This window comes from Erpetoichthys calabaricus, chromosome 11, assembly GCF_900747795.2.
Source record: "Erpetoichthys calabaricus chromosome 11, fErpCal1.3, whole genome shotgun sequence".
Classification (NCBI taxonomy): Eukaryota; Metazoa; Chordata; class Cladistia; order Polypteriformes; family Polypteridae; genus Erpetoichthys; species Erpetoichthys calabaricus.
In genome coordinates, this window is record NC_041404.2 from 72,573,894 (window position 1) to 72,599,372 (window position 25,479).

The following is a 25,479-nucleotide window of genomic DNA, read 5'->3' on the forward strand; positions in this document are numbered from 1 at the left end:
TAGAGCAAATTTGTTTTATAAACAGCATTATACAAGTTCTCAGAAACATGAAGTGCACTTGAGGTATTGAGTTTAGAGAACTAGGAGATCAGATATGGAGGTGCTGGGTCCTGGTTCAGCGAGAAGTGGTGTTGAACTGTGCAAAGTACTGGGCTGTAGGTTCATTCTTGTAGAGTTCCTTGTCAAGAAATCTTTGACTGCAGAAAAACAAGAAAAATAAATGGATGATGTGCATATCTAGAATTCAAATATGTATTAGAAAGTATGCAATTAACAGTTACTTTTCAATTAAGACTTAAATTTGATCATTAATTATATGAAATAAAATAAACATTCAAAGTCCAAACTTTAAAAAAAAATAATACAAGGAAGAGAAATAAATTGAGGAAAACTGCAACAAAATATTTTCTAAGCCTAAAACCCACAATGCAAATTAAAACCTTACAACAGAACCCAAAAAAAAAAACACAAAGTTAAAACACTGGAGAATCACAAAGGGACACCAAAGCAGATAGCTGTTTGTGTAGGCTAATGCCACAGCGAACTACCTGTGGCCGCATAAGTCTTAAATAAAGCTGTTTGGTAATTGCTGCTTGAATCAAGGCAAGACCTGAGAGCCATCAATGACTATGACTTGGAAAGATAAGGAAAGAAGGACAAAGGGCCAGTACAAGATAAAACTTAACCAAGGTCAAGTAAGGGAGGGAGATAAATTACAAAAATGACTAGAACCAAAAACAAATGCAAAATCAGAATGTTTCCCAAAAATGATTATTCTTACAGATTAATAATGATCGGTTTTATGATATAAGTAAGTAATATACTGTATGTGTTATTTTTTCAAGGGTTGCCCAAAAACCTCTTAATTAAAAAAAAAATCTTTGTTAACCCTGTTCCTGAAGTCTCTTGGCAAAAAGCATCATATGTTGTTTGAAAACACATTGACAAAACTTTCACTGTCAAATTCTGGCAAGTAAGAAAAAGGTCAAAATGTAGAATCTTTATAAAGAAAAATATTTATTATAAAAATGTTCTAAAATCACAGTAATTCACAATAATCAAAAAAGAGCAATAAACACAGGATAACTCATCACCACCATGAGTCCATCCAATGAACCACATGGGACTGTGGGTTTTTCTCAGCCTTTATAGGGCTTTATGGGGATGAGGGGTAATCCCTTGCAGAGATAGGCAGGTGGCCCTGCCTCTTGGGGAACAACACACAAGACACACAGAACACAATTCAGAGTTCGAACGGCCTCCTGAAACAAATTAAATTCAAAGTACGAGGCACAACTGTATTCTCAAGCCCACTAAATCCAGTTCAATATTTTGCGGGGCCCAGAGCTATCCCACCATCAACAGGCACAGGACAGGAGATACACTTGAACAGGGTGCCAGTCAAACAATGTTTTGAAGTTTACCCAACAAACAAGAGAAAACCAGAGTGCCTGGAGAAAAATCAACATACACAAGGGAAGACCATGCAGACTCCACATGAAAATTAATTAGCCATGGAAAAGTAAACTTGAATGCTGTTTCCAAAAGGCAGTAGTGCCAATGACTTTGCCATTCTATTGTAAGGTTTCAATTCAATACAATATTAACATGCAAAATTAACATGCAAAAACAAAAGGTTTAGCAATAATGAAAAAGAGGAAAATGACTTTCTTTGCATCATATTAATCCTTAAGAAAAACAAATTCGTAGTCACTCAAAATCAATTATAAATTAAATTCTACACACACTTGGCCATTTGGACATCTAGTCCTTAGTAGGCATGGTTAACCAGAAAAATTAGGCAAGGAGCTTGAACCTACTGGGATTGCTGCTCTCTTGCTAGCTGCTGGTTGTATCGATCCAATTTTCCCCTCAGCTCTTTCACTTTCTCTTCCTGTTTCTTTTGGAGCTGCTCTCCTATAGTTGTTACCAACACGCTCTGCCTGTCCCATTCTGCAGCAGATTCATTTGCCTCAGAATTCAAGCGCTGTAACAGAGCAAAGCAAGGGTGAAAAATAATGAGCAACTTCACTTTCTGAACTCAGCTACTAGTAAATGTGAGAGGAGCTTATTGTAATAAATCCAAGTGATTTAATATTCCCATCAATAAAAGTAAATTTCAAATCTGAATATTAACATTCTGAAACAATGTCAAGGGGCTGAATTACTTGTATAATTATTTTTTTATTCTATCTCACAGGTGGCGCAGTGGTAGTGCTGCTGCTTTGCATTAAGGAGACTGTGGAAGATTGTGGGTCCGGTTCCTCCCTGTGTGGATAGTGCTTTGAGTACTGAGAAAAGCGCTATATAAATGTAATGAATTATTATTATCTTTGTAATTAATTTAAACAACATTCCTGAAATGTGTTTCCACTTTGGCATTTAAAAGTCTTTTTCTATTGATTAATGTCAATAAAGTAAATTAAATTCAATGTTATAAAACAATAAAATGTAAAAACTTCCATGGGGGTGAATACATTTTATAGGTACTGTAGGAGTACAATGACTCCAGTGGCCTGTCAGCGTATTTTGGAAATGGCCTTTCTCATTGCATAGTATAAATATGGCCATAAGCTGCTGTCTCAGTACTGTAGAAACCAAAACACTGACCTAATCTGGGTACGTCTCATCTCCTCACCTTTTTCTCTGCAACCTGTTCCCTTCGCTGCCTCTCAATTTCCTCACGTTCCTCAGGACTCATGCCCTTCCAGCGGTCCACCAGGATCCGATGATGTCCCCAAAGACTTTGTCTGGCAGCTTCTGGATTTTCTGTCAGTAGATCCGAGGTCAGCTGGCCCCAGATATCTATCAGATTAATTTCTTGCTCCTTTTCATTTTCTATCCTTTGCCGCTCAGAAGACTCTTGTGCCTTATAATGAGGAAAATAATAAACTTAATTACCACACTATGAATAGCAGAAAGGAAAAGAACTAGCAAGGGCAGTATTTATCTGAATAAACACAACAAAAAGCCTTCTTTAAGGCTGAATGGTAGGTAACAATCCAAAGGGTGCTTCTTCTTTTAACTATATTGTCTTTGTTGATTAGAGTTGCAGAACAAATATGGAAATTCAATTCAAGGAAATTCAGATGTAACATTTATTGTTTTTTTGACTCATATATATTAAATAAACCACACTGAGAAGAGAAGTGGGACCAATGGTGTCCTGCACAACAGTACCAATGCTTTATTGTAGTCAGCCAGCGACATATTAATAGCTTTTTTGAACTCCTCTTCAAGCTGAGACAGGTGTAACGCACGTATATCCAGGTCAATCAGCTTCCTGTCAGACATGTGATCTGGAAGAAAAAGAAGCGTCTCAGGAAAACATTAAAAAAATGTACGTCAGTTTGGAGGTCATTATGGCTGTATGCCAAGTAACTTTGGAAAAAAATGCTTAACATGAAAAAGAGCTCTTAGAAGATTCAATTTAATTACATTTATCTTGCTTACTGATGCTTATCTGGAGATGATGTTTTGGGTCATATTTCAAACTGCAGTTTATGTTTAGATGACAATTTCTGGACGCTTGGTATATGACTTTTGTTACCTGCATATTTCTGAGCAACTTTCTTCCACTCATTGTTCTCTTTCTGCAGGCTCAAAATCCGTTCATTCTCTTCTTTCTGTACCTTTGTCCTAATCTTTTCTCCAAGGTCTTCACCCTGAAATTATTCATGCAATAAGATCAGAGTAATGGCACCACCATTTTGATATTAAATATCAAACAAACATTGTGAGGAACTCGGTTTAATAAATATATGGGTATTTAGAAGCTTAAGCCTTTATGTGAATTCTGTCACAGCTACCCACGAGGACACACCCATCACCTCAGCTTATGGTCAGTGTTTAACATGAGCCATGTCCTTGGCCCTGCTTCTCTTTCTGAACTGACTGACCTTAGGTGCTTTCCCAGAGCAGGAACATTTTTCAGGAACGAGGGAATTTTTAGAAAATCTGGAACTTCTGTAGCATTTCCACTGCAAGAACTCTGGCCATTTGTAGTCCCTGGTGTAGGTGGACTTGGTACTTTTTTTAGCTTCTACTCCAGGGTATGTACTTTTCATTCAATCAAGAACTATTGTGGGTGGGTCTCAGGTGATGAGTTGTGCTGTATGGTTGACCGCAAGCACTGCCGCCATCTTACAAATCTGTTAGTAGTTTGAACTATGGAGACTTATTGGTGACAGTGGAGCACCACATTTGCACCATATCACTCTTCATAGTCTCCTCCCTGGTGTGCCGTGCCATGCCATGCAACGCATCAAAGCAGTAATCTCCCTGGTGAAGTCATGATCTCCTTGAATAAGGTGTGGGGGTCCCCTGTGAACTCCTGGCCATACCTCACTTTGCACCTTGAACTTTGCATAAAGGTTACTGTTCCTATTGTGCAGTGGGAACACAACACATGAAAGTGGCCAGGGACCACAAGTGGCCCAGGACCTACATTTCACAGGAACTCATTGGTTCCAGAAAACAAAGTTCCTGCGGTAGGAAAACACCTATTATTAATTATGAGCTAATCACATGATACTTGTGAGACAAAGGTATTTATGAAGGTCACCTGCCTTGCCTCTTTGTTAAAACTTTTATTAACTTTATTATAAACTTTATTAATGCTTTTGAAAATTTTGAAGACTTTGGTTAGACTCCCACTCAGCCTTCTCTGCTTAAGATTAAAAAGATTTAATCTCTTTAACCTGTCAAAGCAGCTTGCCTCTTGGTAAAAGAATATAGTTGATTTTTTCTGTATATTTTTGCTGTGTATTTTAGGTGGAGTGAAGAACAGAACTGAACAACACTACTAAACATGCAGTCTCACTAGCATATTATCAGAAACTCAGCATAACATCTATTCAACAGCTTCTTGCAGTATAAATTCAAATTATGTTTGCCTTTTAAATTGATAATGTACATTACATAGAGGATGAGAATGGTACATTAATTTAAACTCCTTTCATAATTTGCTTTCTGTAGGATATCATCATCATCTGTGTTTTTAATCAATATTACTTTTACTTCCACCTGTCTACATTAAACAAAATTTTCTAAGTGTTTGGCTCATTTTAAAATGTATTAAGTTATCCAGTACTGCATCCCCTCAACGATTTGTCGATATCTTCCGGAATATCTACCATCAGTCAAGCTGCTGTGTTCGCACCATACAAGGTATCTCTGAGTTCTTCTAGATCGATATAGGCATTAGCCAAGGGTATCTGCTGTTGTTGGTCCTCTTGGTCCTGGCCATGGACATCACCATGCAATGCTCTCTTGGTCATGGTGGTTTTGGCTTGCGTCAAGGAGAAAGGCCAAGGCTTGTGGACTTCAACTTCACCAACGATATCACCTTACCTAATTGGGCTGCAAATCAGTGCATTGAAAAGCAAGATTCACCGTGTAGGGTAGTCCAACATCATCAACCCTATTTACGTTAGTAAATAGCATCTCAAAGAATTGGATCACACTATGTCGGATTGGGAATTTGATAGCAGTTTTGCATCACTTGGGGTCTATCTAAAAATTCAACAGCATTGCCGGACCAACTAAAATTTGCCTTCTGAATTTGACTGTAGATCCTACCGCCATCTATGACAGTGAAACGTGGAAGGCGACTGCAACCATTGTGAAATGCCTGAATGTGCTCCAGCAATAGTGCTTCAGATGGATCCTTTGTATCTAATACCATGATTACGTCAGAGATGAAAAAGTATATCATCAAACCGCTCCTCTCCTTCCAGCTGATGGTCACTGAACGCCAGTTTCAGTTCATGGACAACATTCTCTGCATGCCCCCAGAAAGGCTACCAAAAGTGGTCATGCTGTGGATGCCAGTGCATTGGAAATGGAAGCAAGAGTGACTGAGATAAACTTGGCGCCACACCTTTCTCGAAGACCTTCATGCAGTCTACTTGGCATGGGATGAAACCAAGGTCGCTGCTGCTAAAAGGACTCAATGGCATACAATGCACCTCCCAGTGCAAGAGGAACACTAAGTCTAAGTAAGTAAATCCAGTAATTGTTTAACTGTTTATTATTTAATATCTCTCAAATGCTGGTGTTACTATATCTAAATCTATGGCCTTAATATAAATTAGAAATGATGGCTGTCCCTGCCAAGATCCTTGAGTAACCCTAATGATAACCTCATCCATAAGATTAATTTGCATCTTAACTTAGGCAACCACTATGTAACTTTCAACTTAATGACAAGTAGTCCCTGGAGTAACGGCAATAGAGAAATGCAATTTGTCCAGATGAGAAGATGACAGGAAAAGCATTCCTCCTGAAACAGTATGAATACTGTAGGCAAAGGAGATGAAGATGCTTGAGAAACTCACACCTTTACAAACTTTGCATGGCTAAGAGCTGCAAGAGAAAAGCAGAGGCCAATAGTTCTAGGTGAAATTCTTACCTGGCATTCCCTATTTAAAAAAATTGATTGTTCTTTACTCCAAAAGTGATTGTAAGTTTAAACTAAGGAATTAACAACTTACAGAGACAAAAAAGGACATTCCTGGACAGAATAAAAATAAGTTTAGTACTTAGAGATGAATTAAGAAAAAGACTTAACAACAGCAGGAAGAGAATTCTGAATATAAGGAATGAAACAGATAAAGAGAGACAGGGTAGCAAAATTATATGCTTTGACTTTTGTTTTCTTTTGTTAATTTGCATTCACCTTATTTACCCCCTCCCCACCACTGTTTATCTTAGATAGATAGATAGATAGATAGATACTTTATTAATCCCAATGGGAAATTCATCTTATTTCAGGAATAAAAACTCCATACCTTATTATTATTCAGAATGTAAAAGAGAAGACAGGAGGGTGTACTCCTTTTTACAATAGTAATAAATGCTAAGAAATAAAATTAAAGCAATAACATAGTATGCTCAGAGGGTATATGAAATTATATTCATGAAATTGAAAAATGGAAAGATACTCTAGCACATGACTGCTGTACCTCAAATATCTGCAAACCTGATGGTCCACACCGAGGGTCTGTGTCAGAAATTCTAGCTGGAGGCTCCATGTGATGACCTCGAAAGTCATTGAGGTCAAAGTCCCGTCCATCTTCTCGCCGTTGAAATGTATTCCTGAACTTGACAATGTCTTTCTCCAGTTCCTTTCTTTTCAATTCCTCCTTTATTTCATGCTCTTTCAAAGCCTGGGCTTCTAAAATACGGAGTTCATCTGCAACATTAATTGAAGAAGATGTAGTAGATGAATCATTGCACATTTAATTTAAACACTAACAACTCTAAAGAACTCTAGAAGAAGTCTGTCTGATATGGCCATTGAGATGCAATGTGTCTAAAGTGTGGAAGAGGTTAATCTGTCAGCAAAATTTAACTTTGTGAGAATTGGTAGTTGGTGATAATAATTTTGCTGTGGATCCTGGGCAAAAGGAATGGCCTTTCAGAGTCAGTATATTAACTTTGACATAATGGAGGATAGAAGGACATTTCACTCATTCATCTGTATAATGTGGATTACTCAAATAAAGCAGAATGCACCATATCAAGCAGGTACTAAATTAGAAACATTGAGCAAAAATTACAGAAAAGGAAAGGGCAATTAAAATAAAGAGAACAAAGGAGGACTTTAGGTTTGAATGTTGAATGTTACCACCAAAGTGTTTATTAACGTAAAGAGTTAAGAAATATGAAAAATCATAAAGGAAATATGAGTGAACACTCATTTAAAGTAGTTCAGTGAGGATAACAATTTTTGGCATTTAACTTTAAAAATTTTCCAACTTCTAAGACCCAACATTACTGAAGAAGATTTTGTCCTTGTACAAAGTTCTGAGTAATCTTAATTTATAGAGGGGGACCATTAGCATATGCATAGAGCATGTCATATTGATAAAGTAACTTACAGGTTGGCAAGGTTGAATATAACTAGTAAGGTAAATAGTAAAGAGAACATGCAGAGTAAGATCAATAAAGACAGATATGGTAGAGGTCAGAAAATGTCTGCCACCATTACACCCATCAAGGAAAATAGCATAGATAAAGACATATGTGATAAGTGTCAGTAATGAAACTGGAAAGACTTATAGTTTTCCTCAAAGTTTAGATGAACCAAACCAGTCAGGTTATCCATATTACTAACTACATCTCACTCTTTGTCATGCCCCAACGCCAGGGGTTGGCGAGCGAAGCGAGCAGGGGGCGGAGCCCCCTAGTATTTTATAAGGGCTGAGCAGCTCTCTCAGCCAGGCAGTAGGATAATATTTTAGATTTACAGCAGACCTGCTGGTTAAAACATCAGCATGTTATGTGAATTGAGACAGCCAGCTAATGACCAAAATTTATTTTTTGGAGTTAACCTCACCAAAAGCAGTATCTCGGTTTTGCTCTTCCTCCTCATGTCTCTTGCGTTCCTGCACTTGCTGATCAAGTGCTGTAACATCTACTCCAATTGTCCGGACTCTTGGATTGAAAATCCTGCTCTGTCTCTGCAGCTCAAGGTTCTTCCGCCTTTCCAAAGCAGCAGACTCTTTGTCATTGATTGGGATGTCCACTTTGTACATTTTGATCACCTTAAACATAAAAATACCAGCAGAAACACACAGTAAAGCTTTCTTGTAGCCAGCAGAAATAATGTTCTGCAGATTGGAAGGAAAGAAATTATCAAAGATGTCACAGACAAACTATTAACATGTAAGCTTATCAATGAAGTCAGTAATGCATTATTAATAAATGCAATAAATGATAGGGATGTAGATTCAAGTAATTAAATATCAATTTTGAAACTATAAATGCAATAAATGATAGGGATGTAGATTCAAGTAATTAAATATCAATTTTGAAACTTTTTTTTTTACTTCTTCAGTCATCTAACAGCATTACTCCATGTCACCAAGGACTTGTCACATCTACCCATATCTTGTGTCATGCATTTGTGCCTGGTGACCATCTTCCTGGCTCTAGTAAGGTAAGCAGTTCCACCCCAGGACAAGAGGGGGTGCTGACGTTAACAGTCTCTTCTCTTTCTCCTTAATATCAAAACAGTGCCAAGGAAAGGTGCCTAGCTGCACCCACAAAGCTCCAAGGAGAGACTAAGCCCCTTCCAGAACCAACAATATAAAAAGGGCCTTCCCATCACTGTTTGACCTGCTTGAGAGGAGGACAGCGCTCTAACTCCATAGCCTACTATAATGATAAAGACAAGGCTATTAAGAGCCATATTTATTTTTTTTAGTTTTGCAGCTGCATAGCTGTTTTTTGTTGTTATTAAAGGGGGTGACCTGTCTGGTGCCCCAAAGTTTTGTCTGCCTACACCAGTCTACTTACTCTCCTTCTCTCCTTTGTCATTTTCACTCTAAGGCTTTTGTTTTTTTAACATTAGCAATGGGTGGAATAGTGGGTTGGAATGCTGAGGGAAGAGTGATTGTTAAAGTTGGTTTATTCTAGTATCAATCAAACAGAGTTGTTTTTAAAAAAATATAAAGGTAAATGTACAATTGATACATGGAAATCAAGTGTACAGACAAATATTCCTCCTTTTATATAACCTCTGGTGAAACTTTTGGTCATTGTGGTATAATTGTTTTTCATTTGGGGGGACTAGCTGATCAAAATGTTTGCACTAGATCACTTGTGGAACCCTGCAACCTACTACAAGCCACTTATTCCCATGATCTTTCTTTTGGTCACCACTCATGTCATAGACAATGATAGGGATCCCTGTTGCAAGGGTTAATGCAGAAAATCTAAGATGCCAAATGACAATAAAGATCTGAAGGACATCATTAGCTGAGGATGGTAAAAATTGGGTCTGCCTGTTTGGAAACCAGGTGTCCATCCAAGTGTCAGGTAGCATTAGAGTTACTTCTTTGAATGCTATGTGCATGAAGAAATAGCCAAGACATTACAATAATCAACTCACTTAATTAGGCAGTATTATGGGAGCCAAACATTACCCATGCATCCTCAAACATAAATTCATTGGATGGCACTCTCACACAGACATTTCATATCATGTCGATTTGGAGTTTTCAATCAGTCCGGTAACATGCACATCCTTGAAATGAGGGTGCAAACTGGAGTGACTGGATAAAACACCTGTGCAGATCAATGTCTGATCTGTATGTTTGTGTTTGCTAAGAACATTTAGTGTCTATATTCATATATGAAATCTGATAAAAAAAAACAAAAAAACATTTGCAATTACAAATATGCAGCTGAATTGCAGACTTCTATATATGAGCATGAATCTAAATGGCAAATATCCACTTGAAACAAAAAGGTTTACACACTAGCTTGGGTAACTCTAGGGGAAAAATGTCCACTATTGACAGAAACCTTTTACAATATACTCTTATTAATATATAAGCTACATGTAATGAAAAGCTAGTATTAACGTTACCGAATCCTAAGTTAATACATTATTTCAATATAACCACAAATGTTGATGCAGTGGTGTAATGTTCTAACAGGCTAGCCGACCATGCTAAATTAAGTTGTTTTCTGTAAATTTAATCACACATTGTGTGTACAATTCAGAAAAACTACTTCTACTCTTTAAGTTCTGAATATCAAACGACTAATGCAGATAGGGTTCATATGTTAATTTAACACTAAATATCCGGTTCCCATTGGATTGAGGGAATGATTACTAATGCGAAGCTGTTATAGAAATGTTGTTACAAATTACACTACACATAACGTAAACCGAAAGCTTAATATTTTCTAATTTTTCTATATAATTTTACATTTTAAAAACGTATAAATTAAATTCAACCCCGACGTTGTATTGTTAATTTTTTTTATTTGAAATGATGTATTTTGCTGTCTGGTTCAGTTCAGCTATAATTTATGTTCAGCAAAACGTATCCTAACAGGATTCATTTGATGTAAACCAGCAAAACTAAATCATGATCCATTCTTTTTGATCCATAAACATGCCGCGATTTAACTATTGTGTAAAGGAAATATATATGAACGTAAAATACATTTATGGTTAGTTTACATTTAATTTCAGATAACTAAGTAACTTACCTTTAATATTGACTAAGCTAACAGTCTCCGTTTTACAGTCTTTGTGGTATTCGAGATTTGGAGACCCTGATCAGTCCGCAAGGATCTTTGTGACTTGGTGACGCTACGGTGTTGCTATGGAGACTGGACTGTACCACCACAGGGGAGGATATATCAGATATCACGTCCTACTTTTTTAAATGTTCATTAATATTCTCGAGTCAGTAATACAACAGTAAAAAAAAAAAATAGTACGTATGTCTAGGTACAGTATTTAGGTATTTATCTTTTAAATGAAGGTTTTAACACAAGATCAATATTCTAAATGATAAATTTGTAAATTTCACTATTAAATTTAATTTTAATACAGTTTTAAAAATAAAAAGGCACCTAAAATCAACAGATCTGTGTTTTTGTATTTTTGTTTCACCTTTTGTAACCCTCCTTTACAGGAATGATCGTGTGCCCAAACCAATGATGGCTAACCGCTATTACATCGTTCAAAATTCTGAAATGTATTTGTACATTTTTTAATGATTACAGTGTTCCTTGTTATAGTCAGGTTTAAATTGATACGAGCACTGCTTTTTTTAAAAAAACGAGAAAAGTAATGTAGAGCATTAAGCAGCCGTACAGTCGTTAACACTAACTAGTCATTTCCATGGACAGTTGAAAGATGGCTAAAAAAAAAAAAAGTACATCTCGCGAGGTCAGGAAGAGGGCGGGTGTTTGTTGATGTCTGGCTGCGCGCGCTCTCCGAGAGCAGCGTCGGCCTTTTTTTATTTTACAGTGTATGCAAGAAGTGAAAAGAGAAAATAATATTTATGCTTTTGTGAGACATTGCATTTCTTTATCATAGTGGACGCGGGCCTGTAACCTGCACCGGATCCACAGGCACCAAGATGGGTTACCTCAAACTCATCGAGATCGAGAACTTTAAGTCGTATAAGGGGAAGCAGATAATCGGCCCCTTCCACAAGTTTACCGCCATCATTGGCCCTAATGGCTCAGGTAAGAGTCGCCGAAGCTGTTGATAGGGGAGCCAGCAAGGATATTCGCATAACTGGTAGCTTATTAGCAGTTATGTCGCCCAAGTAACTAATAGAGGAAGGGATCGGGGAGGCCCAGAGGCCTCTGGTATCGTTTCTTTCATGTTTCAAGATGTGACTGTTTGAACGCGAATTAATTTTATTACTATTTCGCCTTTATTGTGTTTTTGCTTCACAACGTGCAGCAGTGATACATACGTATTGTTCGAACTGTGTAAGATGACTTTACACAAGATTTGCCTGAGTTTTTACAAACGCTTACCGTGTCTGTCAACTTGAAAGGTTCAGTTTATCGATCTGTATACAACATCGTGAACGCAGAGGTACTGGTAAATACTAGCACTGTTTGGAAAAAGGCCTGTCAAGCATACATTAGTAAGTGAAATGAGCCCCTAAATAATGTAGGTTTTGCATTCTTGTAGCGTCTTGCTTTCTGAATCTTGAATAGATGAATTTCTCGTTGCTGTTACATTACGATCATTTTATAGGATGTTAGGCGGTAAGTATACTCGGATCACAAAACCTCAGAATTAGATTAATCAGGTTTGATAATGTTACGTTACACTAACTCCCAGATGTAAGTGCGGTAGTGAGCTTTCGGCTATCATTTGAGATCTTAAAAGTATTATGGTGGCTCAGTGGTTAGTATGCCACCCCACAGCTCCAGAGTGCTTGGTTCAAATCTTGGCTAGGATTTTGTCAGAGTTGAACTTTTACGTTCTTCTCGCTGCAGTGTTTTATTTTTTCCTTTTCTCGGAGTATTCCAGTTGCCCATCATCGTTTGTAAAAATTTTCAGGTTTAAGTTAGCTGAAGTGAAAATTTGCACACTCTGAGTGTCCCATACAAAGAGCTCAGATAAGTGTCTAGTTCAGGATTACAGTAATACTGCCTTTCTCTTTTACATTTTCCTATTCATTTTCTTATCAACACCATTGAAAAGGCATTAAATCTAGATTACTCACTGATCTATGCAAGAGTTCCATTAGTTACAAAAATCAAATACTATAATTATTTTAAAAAGTAATCAATTAAAGTCTTGATTTGTTTTGTGTCATCATGTTTATTGGTAAAAGTAACTTCAGATTAGAACATTATTTCCTCTGCAGCCCATATATGTGCAGCAGATTACAATAACATGTGAATCGCCTGTGGGCTTCAGTGTTCAAATTTTGTCAAAGATTAGCAATTGAGTTCAAGTCCAGAACTCGGTTCAGTTGTTCTGAGAACCAGTTCTTATGTATTGAACTGCTTCTTTAGCCCCTGTCAGACTTGCAAACTAGTTTGTGCAGTGGCTTCCTTCATGCTGGCTGTTGTTTACATGAAAACTCAACTCCATCCCTATTGCTGCAAATGGAGAAGCTTCCGTGTATTTATTTACCTGTCTCAGGGGATGACTAATTACATGACTCCCCAACAACTTTGTAGCACAGTTTAAAATGTCCAAAATATTACAATCTTGCTACATGCTGACAGCCAATTAACCATTTAAACCCTGCCCTCCCCAGTGTTTCAGCACTATAACTAGCCTCTCCAGCAATTTTTTTTTGAAAACCAAAAATTTTGGTTTATTAAAGTAAACTTTTATTTATGATATATAATATGATGATTAGCCACAATTATATAACAACAGATTGATACTATATAGAAAGAACAGTATCACTTTAAAAAAAATAAAATGGAAACTGGAAATAAATTGAGAAAATTTAGAATGAGGGTTTATAAGTTATGAATTGGTAGTTTTTTGTTTAACTAGGCGCCCTGCTCACTTTGCTGTCTGAATTGGTTAAAAAATAAATGCTGCATCTGATCACTTGTTTTCACATTCTGCTATTTACATTCAAACAAAGTTGTAATGCTGTCCAATTTGGCTGATCATTTGTTTGGTCAGGTTCATCATATCACATCTCTTCAGGTACGGGCAAGCCACGATTGTGTGCCACATTATGTATGCAGTAAGCTACATTCTTGCACGATGCAACACTCTTTCTGTGGACTATAGAGCAGCACATTAATACAGTGGAAATGCTTTCTGTTTACATAAGCAAATTCATTCTCTGAAGGCGCCTTTATAGTGTATCTTCGGGGCAGAGTTCCAAAACAGATAGATTCTGTGCTCTTTACATGACTCCTAGGTGACTCGCAATCCTTAAAAGGACTGCTTGCTTTTTGCCACACTAGTTGGAAAAAGTGACTGCAGAGCTGATGTTCTTATAGGCTCTTCTGCTATAGGTGATGTAATGCCAGCTCATTCTATTTCATCCCTGGCTTATGTAACTTGTCCAGCATCTTTGCAATAGCAATGTGCATGCAGTTAAATACTCTAATTACATTTGGAAAATTGGACGTTGCTACGAATTACACTTTTGTGTTTGCCAGTTCAACCACAGTTAAAAGAAATCTTATACAGTATCTGGGTGACAATCGGATAATACCATCCCCTACAGCTGGCATAGCACTACTCGGTGATGTTTGTGAAATACCTGATCATCAGCAAGTATACTTCCAAAAGCTCCTGAGCTAAAAACCCGAGAGTGGACAGACCTTGCAAAGGAGCCAGGTAGAGCACAAGTCCTCAAAGTCTGTCTTTGTAAAGCCAGTGACAGTTTAGCACTTATCTCCAAGAGGATAGCTCCTGGAAATCAAAAGAAGCCAGTCATCATCATCATCATCATCATCTATAAATACCCGCTCTCTTCTAATTCTTTTATTTGTGATGTTTTCTAACAATGCTAAAGCAGCTATGGTAGTTGGAATAGTTTGGCCATTTCGTGCACCATTATATTATTGCAGAATGATTACAATCAAGTGAATTAAATTTGTAAATTCTCTGCAGTTATTTTCGGTTTATTTGATAAATCCTGCATTATTGATGCAAATTTGAAAAAGGGAGACCACACAGAAACAGTAGTACTGCTTTGACGCTGGGTGCCGCTGGCTTGCAAAAAAAAAAAAAAAAAAAGGCAGAAAAGTTTGTACACACGGGGTGAGGCTGCCATGAAAATGTGCGTGGCTTTACAGCAAGTTTAGTTTTTATACATCTTGAAGTGTCTGTAGAAACAGGCGTTCTTTAGGCCCTTATCTGTAAAAAAAGAGCAGTGCAAGATGAGCACGAAGTAACAGGGCTGTTTCAGGCTATTTGTGGGAATACAATATTAATAAATTTTGTTTGCACATTTTCTCTAGCTTGTCCTTTTAAAGATAATAGGTATTTTTCTTGCTAAGCTGCATTTAACTTCAACTCCTATCAAACAGCATATTTATAGTACAGGACATAAAATTAACAAGAACGATTAAAATTAAGTGGCATCCTTTGTAACTGTTATAATCCATGTCAGATTCTTTTTGAGAGCTGTGATGGGGTATGTGACCCATCAGCATCAAAGAGAAATTGTTAGCCAACAATCACAGTATTGCCTCTAGTGCTGAAAGATCTCTGTGAATGACCAGTTCTTGAAGGAATACAGAAGTAATCTTTTGCAATACTGCTGCTCTGCAGAGAAAGATCCTTTATGTTGTTTCAAACATAGTAGGGGATCTGTGTGTATTTTCTAGTTGCCATGACAAAACAGATTTGTCCAGAAGGAATGGTCTAGCATGATGCCTGGTTGTGGTGAGTATGTACTGGGAGGATTAGTAAAGACATTGTATAGAATCATGGTCATAGAGCAAGAAAGGATTGATACACTAGATCAGGGGTAGCAAACTCCAGTCCTGAGGCCTCATGCATAAAGCTGTGCGTAGAATTCACACTAAAACATGGCGTAAGCACAAAAACGGAAATGTTTGTATGCACAAAAAAATTCAGATGCATAAATCTGTGCGTTCGCCAACTTTCACGTTCTTCCGCTCTATAAATCCCGGTCAGCGTGATAAGTAATGCACCTGCTGCCATGCCCCAAACTCCTCCCAGAATTACGCCTCTTTGAATATGCAAATCAATATAAATAACTCTTAAACTTTGCTTTCTGTGAAAAGGCAATGACAAACGCACGGGGCAAATAGAAGAATTTCAGCGAATACCAAGTGGAGGCAAGGAAAAACGTACTATTTGTTGGTTTAAACAATGGTATAAACAACAAAAGGAACCTGATCGAGTGACATAGAGTGTCGGAGAAACTCGAAAGCTGAAGTTCACATAGTCGCACAGTGTCTGAAATAAAAAAAGAAGTCGGATATTAAAGTCGCCATGAAAAGGCGAGTCATAGTCCAACGTTTGAGTGTCATATGAAAGCTTATTAGGGTACAGAGAAAAAAAAAATAGGCACACAGTGGGGGGAAAAAAGCACAAAATGTCAACTTTAATCTCTAAGTTTCCACATTAATCACGTAGTTTATTTTGTCATTAAAGTAGAACATCATAAACTTCATCTTAAAATCATTTAATTTACTAGTTTCTCAAATCCCATCGTAACTAAAGTAGCATGTTGAATGCTTTGTTTTGTATTTGATCTTCTATGTGCTCTATGTGTATGAATCACTACGTGCTTCTTAAACAGGCTTTCTCTTCCTCCGACAGGACACAGAATCCATCACATTCGTGATATTACAGCTCTCTGAATAATTAAAATACTGAGATGTATACATGATATCATTTTCATGATGATATGAGTTAAAGCATGTTATTAAACATGGAAATATGGTGGCACAGTGATTGTTCCTGCCTCACGCAAGATGCTTGTTGCGCCATTCGCAACCTTCGATGAAATAATTTATTGCAGCAGTACTGTCTCTTTCAAATGTACTAACCCCCAATTCCTGTCCTTCCTTTTATTACTCCAAATACCCAGTCGCCACACAATCAGCTTTTTAATGGACATTAAGCCATCTGTAAACTTATAACGCTGATTCTTCAAAACTTTTCAGGAACATTGAAATATCTTCGTAGTACATGTTTAATTATTCTATCCATCTATATCCTTCCAGTGTCGCGCCAGCCCCAGCAAGAATACAGCACGAGGCAGGAACAATCCTTGAACGGAGCACCAGCTCCTCGCTAGTTCTGCGGCACCGTGTCCTCACATGTTTAATTATTAATTATTATTATTAGTTTTATCTGTATAATATAATAAACATATTTTGCTGCATTTCATCTTAAAAATCATATGTAAATACGTGCTTTATAAAGTGGCTTAGGTTGTGCAATATTATAACTATATCGCAAGTTTACAGTGATGTAATTGTACTTATAAGTACAAAGCGTTCTACAAGGTGCACTTGATGGACTGATTGAGTGCGTTTATAGTTCTTGGGATGAAACTGTTTCTGAATCATGAGTAAAGGCTCTGAAGCGTTTGCCGTATGAGAGCAGTTCAATAGACAGCATGGCTGAGGCAGCGTGTGTTAGATGCTGTATACCGATAATGCTCTTTCTGATCAGCTGCTGTAGAGCTGTGATTTCCCCACTCGGATACAGTGATATAAATACTCCGATTGGTGCAGTGAGAATAATATGGAAAAAGATGATCTGCTGTGGCAACCCTTAACGGGAGCAGCTGGAAGAAGAAGAAGATGCAGTGAGAGTAACAACGCTAAAGCAGCTATGGTATTTGGAATAGTTTGGCCATTCTGTGGACCATTATATTGTTACAGGTTAATTACAATCAGATGCATTAAACTAATAAACAATATGCGTTTAATTTCAGTGTATTTATAAAGCCGCGTCAGGGATGTGGATCTAAAAAAGAAAAGGAAACCACACTGGAACAGTAGCACTGCTTTGACTCTGGGTGCTGCCAGTTTGCAAAACTGAGCGGAGAACTTGCGTACGCCAGGTATTGAGCTAGCGTGAAAATGTGCGTGACTTTATGCCAAGTTTAGGTTTTATACATCGTGATTTGAGCGTGGAAACGGGCTTACACAACATTTTTATGCGTACGCACCGTTTATACATGAGGCCCCTGGAGTGTCGCAGTGGCTGCAGGTTTTCATTCTAACCATCTTCTTCGTTAGTTTTTATTGCTAATTAACTTCTTTTGCCTTAATTTTAATTAACTTGATTCAGGCCCCTTAGTTGTTTCTTTTTCTTTAGTTACCTGCCAAACAATAATAAGATACAAAACAAGGTGCCACATGACCAGCTCACCCTTGGCCATCACACAATATCTGAAAATAAAGAAAGGTGAACGTTTCAGTAAGGTTGATCTGTCAGGTCCCCAAAACATTTTGACAGTGTTCTTAGAAAAAACAGAAAATCAACAGTTATGGAAATGTCTGCCGTGTCAGAATGAGAGCAGCAACAAGCCATAGAATTAAATAACGAGTTTAATTAACTGCAAGAATTGGCTTCTCATTAAGAAACTGGTTGGAGTGAAATTAGTTGGAGTTTGAAGCCCCAGTTTAGCCAGTTAACTGTTGACTTGTTTCACATTTGATTTCTGTTTGGATGTCATTTAGTGAAGAAAATAATTAATTCAAAGCACTGAATCCTTAAAAACAGGGCTATTAAAATGAAGGGAAAAAGAAGTTAACTAGCAGTGAAAACTGGTCACTGATTAGGAAAAGGGTTAGAATGAAAACCTACAGCCATTGCGTCACTCCAGGACTGAAGTTTGCCACCCCTGCACTAGATATTGTACATTTTGCATGTTAACAGAAGGGTCATAATCATTCTTAAATTCTGTTAAATAAGACATTTCTTCATAAATTATTCTCTTTACAGACATCTTTCCACATACTCTAAGTGAAACTTTTTCTTTCATTAAATGGAAGTGGGATATCGGATACTGGGGCATGTACAGGCACATCTCAATAAATGAGAATATCATCAAAAAGTTTATTTCAGTAATTCAATTCAAAAAGTGAAACTCATCTATAGATGCATTACACACAGAGAGATATATATCAAGCATTTATTTCTTTTCATTTTGCTAATTATGGCATATAGCTAATGAAAACCCAAAATTCAGTATCTCAAAAAATTAGAATATTGTGAGAAAGTTCAATATTGTAGACTCGTGGTGTTGCACTCCACACAGCTGATTAACCCAAAACACATGCAAAAGAGTCCTGGGCCTTTAAATGGTCTCTCAGTCTGGTTCAGTAGGCCACACAGTCATGGGGAAGACTACTGACTTGACAGTTGTCCAGAAGACAGTCACTGATACCATTCACAAGGAGGGTAAGCCACAAAAAGTCATTGCTAAAGAAGCTGGCTTTTCACTGTTCACAAAGTGCTGTTTCCAAGCATATTAATGGAAAGTTGAGAGGAAGGAAAAGATGTGGCAGAAAAAGGTGCACAAGCAATGAATGGACTGTGGCTGCAGTCAGTGCTTCAAGAGCCACCACACACAGACTAATCCGGGACATGGGCTACAACTGTTGCATTCCTTGTGTCAAGCTACTCCTGAACCAGAGACAACATCAGAAGCGTCATACCTAGGCTAAGGAGAAAATGGATTGGACTGTTGCTCGGTGGGTCAAAGTCCTCTTTTCAGGTGAAAGTAAATTTTGCATTTCATTTGGAAATCAAGGTCCCAGAGTTTGGAGGAAGAGTGCAGAGGCACAGAATCCAAGTTGTTTGAGGTCCAGTGTGAAGTTTCTACAGTCAGTAATGATTTGGGGAGCCATGTCATCTGCTGGTATTTGTCCACTGTGTTTTATCAAGTCCAAAGTCAGCGCAGCCGTCTACCAGGAAATTTTAGAACACTTGATACTTCCCTCTTCCCTCATTTTCCAGCAGGACTTGGCACTTGCCCACACTGCCAAAAGTACCAATACCTGGGTTAATGACCATGGTATCACTGTGCTTGATTGGCCAGCAAACTCACTTGACCTAAACCCCATAGAGAATCTATGAGGTATTGTCAAGAGGAAGATGAGAGACACCAGACCCAACAATGCAGATGAGCTGAAGGCCGCTATCAAAGCATCCTGGCCTTAAATAACACCTCAGCAGTGTCACCGGCTGATCGCCACCATGCCACGTCACATTGATTCAGTAATTAATGCAAAAAGAGCCCCGACCAAGTATTGAGTGTGTACATGGACATACTTTTCAGTAGGCCAACATTTCTTTATTAAAAATCTTTTTTGTTTTTTTTTAATTGGTCTTATGTAACATTCTAATTTTCTGAGATACTGAATTTTGAGTTTTCATGACCTCTAGGCCATAATCAGTAAAATGAAAAGAAATAAACACTTGAAATATATCACTCTGTGCGTAATGAATCCATATTACTAACCGAGAATGCTAAACCGGATGATGGACGCAGGCACATCCGGCAATGGGCCGTAGCTGCAAAAAGACGTACTGCGCAGGCGCAAAAAGAGTCCGCGAGAGTCGGCTGAGGAGCCGAGAAAGGCGGACAAAAGAGGGCGAGAGAGGCGGATGAGGGGCCGCGAGAGGCGGACAAGACCACAGAAAAAAGGAGTGAGCACAGGAAAAATGGAGAAATGAGGCGCAAAGAGCACCGAAAAAAGGAAAAGGCACATAAAAAAGTATTCAAACGCAAGCAAAGCACGAAACACATTGCACACGAAACTAGACCCAAAAAAAAAAAAAAAAAAAAAAGAGGCCCGCGCACAACAGCAAGGCCCCCCCCCCCCCCCCCCTACAGGCACCGGACGGGACACACACCAAGAGGGGGATTCAACAAGCCCATGGAACACAAAAAAAAGAACACAAAACCACCCCACAGACCCTACAAGCAAGGGACGGGACACACACAAAGAGGGGGATTCAACAAGACACAGGAACACAAAAAGAAAGAAGACGCTCGCGCGACAACAATCCTCAACCCCCCCCCCCCCCCCCCACACACACACATCCATAAGAAGTGACACCCAAAGCCACATATTCTAAAGTGAACATCAACACCTTCACACTAGACAGCATAGGTGTCAGCATTGGTGGATCTCCTTACAATAAAGCACTATTAACCGTTCAACTGCAGAAAAGGAAACATATTAACAGTGACTGCGATCCTCCTTATTACTTATCCATATTTCGCATGCTGAGAAAGAAACAAGTCATGAATACACGGTCACGGGTACAAAACGAAAAGGAAAGGATAACGGGAACAAACACACGAACACGAAAGAAACAAGAAAATAGACGGCTATGCAGCATAGGTGGATCTCATTACAATAAGGCACTATTAACCGTTCAACCGCAGAAAAGGCTCCATATTAACAGTGAGTGCAATACTCCTTATTACTTATCCATATTTCTAAAAGAAAAAATGTCTCGACTCCAAAAACGCAAAGCTCATCTAAAGCTTCTAACTAACGATGTACCTAAAAGTAAAAACTTTATGAACTGCATTAGATCCTACAATAGTTCATTTGCTTTTGCATATACCGGAGTAAATATCAGGCCACCAAAAGGCAATGGCCCATACTGCTTTCGCATATGTGCACAAATACTGCATCGCATTGGAACAGTGCACCCTGAAACAAATCAACAACGCAAATATGCACAAATCTACATCCTAGATCCACATTACGCAAACTATCAATCAAAGTGCTGCATCACAACAGGCACGGATTCAAAACGAAACACCTCCCGTCTCAGACATACGTTAATGGCAGCGATGGCTACAACGGGCTTCTCACACAGCACAGGCAAATCGATTACAGCTCCAAAACAACACGTCCCAAATACTACACATGCAACAACGCGCCTCTCAAACTACACAAGGAAAACATACACCAGGAAAATTCATTCGGTTCACTTCCCTGAAGAAACAACTGGCAATACAAGTTATACATTTACACGTTGTTGTCAAAAGGGTCAAATTAGACTGCCTCCTTTACATTCATCCATCCATCCATTTACCAACCCGCTGAATCCGAACACAGGGTCACGGGGGTCTGCTGGAGCCAATCCCAGCCAACACAGGGCACAAGGCAGGAAACAATCCTGGGCAGGGTGCCAACCCACCGCAGCTCCTTTACATTCATATACTGAATATCTACAAAAGCTTCTAACTAACGATGTACCTGAAAGTGAAATCTTTAACAACTGCATTAGATCCTACAAATCGGTATCCACTATGAACATTAACGGTGGCACTGCACGTGACATCCGTCTTGAAAAAATGTTGTTTATTGATGAATGTTCAATGGCATGAAGTCACTTACTCAACACCATTCATAAACTTCTACAAACGTTTATGAATAATAATATTCCATTTGGAGGAAAGGTACTTTTATGAGGAGGAGATTTTAGACAGTGATTAGCTATTCTTCCAGATGCCATGCACTCAGCTATTGTTCAGTGCACCTTAAAATACGCAGACAATTGGCATTGCTTTCAAAAGATACAGTTAGTAAAAAAGATACGATGTCCAGAACCAGATCATAACAATTGCTTATTACAACTGAGAGATGGTACACTCACCAATACAGATGGACTTCAGCCACATATTATTACAATTCCTCAAGCCTTTATCTGCGACGACTTAGTTACAGAGACATTTGGAACAGCAATCTCATTAGACCAAATGCCCCTTTTAACACAACGCACTATATTATGTCCAAAAAAATATTAATGTGGAAAACATTAATACCCAAGTCATTCCATTACTTCCTGGAGAGACACAACTCTTTCTAAGCTCTGACAAACTTGACTCTGATCACAACAATAACCATCTTAAATGACCTTACAAGTTCTGAGCTGGAATTACCTTTTACACTTAAACGGCGTGTACAAAGAAATTTTCAAATAAACCTTTACACTGTGCCACACACTTTATTGTTTGCTTTCTATTTGCATCATCTACACCTTCACACTATTCTATATCTCATTCATACATCACGCTCTTTGTCATTCCCAACACCAGGGGTTGGCGAGCGAAGCGAGCAGGGGGCGGAGCCCCCTAGTCTATATAATATGAGTTTCACTTTTTGAAGTGAATTAATGAAATAAATTAACTTTACGATGATGATATTCTAATTTATTGAGATGCACTTGTACATGTGCACTCGGCAACAACAACTATTGAATTAAAATATAGGTATATAAATGCAAGTTTGATAAAACAGTCTCAAATTATTGATGTAAAGTATAAAAAATACTTTTTAAAAACCAAGCTTATTTTTTACTTTTAAGTACAGTTGTTAACTTAATATAAGTCTCTCATACATCACTCGTAAAATAAGTGTGGGTGCTTTTGCTAAGATTTTAAGAAGTGTTTTTTGAATGTTGATTGATGAAAAGCGCCCCCGCTTTTATTTTACGAGTGATGTGTGAGAGAGTTATGTTTTACTTTTTAGTACACATTTTAACTTAATATAAGCATGTTTTTTAAAAAGTATTTATATATATATATATATATATATATATATATATATTATTTTCAACTTGTTAGTCTTGGGTTTGTTATAGTATAATGGGTTCAGGGGCGGCACGGTGGCGCAGTGGTAGCGCTGCTGCCTCGCAGTTAGGAGACCTGGGTTCGCTTCCCGGGTCCTCCCTGCGTGGAGTTTGCATGTTCTCCCCGTGTCTGTGTGGGTTTCCTCCGGGCGCTCCGGTTTCCTCCCACAGTCCAAAGACATGCAGGTTAGGTGGATTGGCAATTCTAAATTGGCCCTAGTGTGTGCTTGGTGTGTGGGTGTGTTTGTGTGTGTCCTGCGGTGGGTTGGCACCCTGCCCGGGATTGGTTCCTGCCTTGTGCCCTATGTTGGCTGGGATTGGCTCCAGCGGACCCCCGTGACCCTGTGTTCGGATTCAGCGGGTTGGAAAATGGATGGATGGATAATGGGTTCAATATCGATTACAAAATTTGTACCAGACAACAAACCGGTGAAGTTAAAATAAGCGTGGCAAAAATAAATTCGGACATGAGCGTCAGTAGGCTTTGTGCTCTAGGAACCAAGTTAACCGAACTATTCCATAACATTTCTGTAATAATTTACCTCTGTGATGCTGATCTTTCTGATCATAAAATAGGTCATTATAATTAAATTGACAAGAACAATTTATAATTGCAGAGTTTTATGGTATTTAAGGGTTCCTCTAGACTGCCTCTTTCTCTTGCATGATTTGACTCAAAAACTAATCAGTACATTGTCATCTCATAACAGGATTTAGTTTCGAGTTTGGTATTTTTCTGTCCAGCCATTTTAGACCATCCCCAAGAATTTGTGACAGACACACACTCATACCCATTATTGAGATATCAATGTTTTTTTGTATCAGGAGACCCTAAAATGTTGAGATCCGCCGAAAACCATAGATCAAAATTATTGATGATTCTAAAGGTTTTGCTTCTCCCCATAGGTGATAAGTTATGGTGGGGGAGGTCGCAAAGCAGTAAAAATATGAAATGGACAATAAGAAACCATTGAACCTGACACCAGCTAACTTTAGATCAAATGTTAGTATGTGCGGCACAATGGAAAGGTACATTGTTTTGTAATTAGTAGTGATAAATTTGACAATAACAAAAAGCATCATAGTGCCTACTCAGAGTCCAAATTGTGATTGATTTATTTGTGTCAAGGTTTTTCCAATTAATAGGATTGGAATTAAGAATGTTCGAAGGAATATTTAAGGATATCTCATAATTTTAGTAACTTTATTTCAGAGTTCTCTTGATTGCTTTTTGTCTATCTTAAGTTTTGTTTTAAATTTGAATTAAGCTTCATATTTGAGTAGTAAAAGCTTCAACCAAGTGTACAGTATACCCTTGAAATTCGCGGGGGTTACGTTCCTAGAGTACCCACAAAGTGTGAAAATCCATGAATTATGGATATGGTTAAAAAAAAATGCCTATTTTTATAGTTTAAACCCTAAATATGCCCCCAAAACATTTTCATTTAATTTCAACCTTAGCTTAATACATTACCTAAAAATAAAGAATGTAAAGGTAAACCTGTATACTGTACAGTACTGTACTGATATGTCACCCACAGTGCTAAAATGTAAAATGCCAATGTTACTGCTATATGTACTGTAACTCATGCAAGCGCGTTTTCATTGCCAGAAGCCTTAGAAAGTGCAGGGCATTTCGACGGCATCTTGGGGCTTTAACCCTTAAACTGCCACATATTTGGGGGTAAATACATTCCTGGACACCAAATTCTTTTTTGCTGCACTTTTTAAGTAAACGTCACAATTCACAAAGAAAAAGTGAAATTTTAATGGAACACCTATATTTTTTCATGCAAAGAGCATCACAATTACTGCAACACTGATCATTTTACACACTACTAGTGAACTGTAAAAACTATGTAAAAAAACTGCTGGAACAATATGTACAAGATGCAGCTGATGCAATGGATGAAATTCAGTAAATCACCGAGCCAGCTGTGCTTGAACTGGCTGCACGCAAGCACACAGAGGCCAACACTGATGCTGGCAGGCCAGTCTACTGCAGCAGCTCAATCCCAGAGACAGTGAGGCTGCAGTCCTGCAGGGGCCGGCAGTGGTCATGAGCTGGCTGCTCAACGAATGTACGGCACTAACTGATCAGCTTTGGAATGCTGGTAAATTGCACT

At 38.2% G+C, this 25,479-nt stretch overlaps 2 protein-coding genes across 2 annotated transcripts in view; one reads left to right on the forward strand and one right to left on the reverse strand.

Annotated features, from left to right (window-relative positions):
• On the reverse strand, window positions 1-11,107 carry ribc1 (RIB43A domain with coiled-coils 1). Its single transcript, XM_028812557.2, has 8 exons — window positions 11,011-11,107; window positions 8,342-8,549; window positions 6,966-7,195; window positions 3,551-3,665; window positions 3,181-3,299; window positions 2,639-2,869; window positions 1,821-1,987; window positions 1-197 (listed from the first exon to the last, which is right to left on the reverse strand). Exons 2-8 carry the CDS (start codon window positions 8,538-8,540, stop codon window positions 116-118), a joined length of 1,143 nt encoding a protein of 380 aa, XP_028668390.1. The 5' UTR covers window positions 8,541-8,549; window positions 11,011-11,107; the 3' UTR covers window positions 1-115.
• A 593-nt stretch (window positions 11,108-11,700) lies between these two features.
• Window positions 11,701-25,479, forward strand: part of smc1a (structural maintenance of chromosomes 1A) — a 37,759-nt gene continuing 23,980 nt past the window's right edge. Inside the window, exon 1 of the mRNA XM_051933324.1 lies at window positions 11,701-12,000. Coding sequence (XP_051789284.1) covers window positions 11,892-12,000 — 109 coding nt within the window. The 5' untranslated portion in view covers window positions 11,701-11,891. The remainder of the gene's footprint in view (window positions 12,001-25,479) is intronic.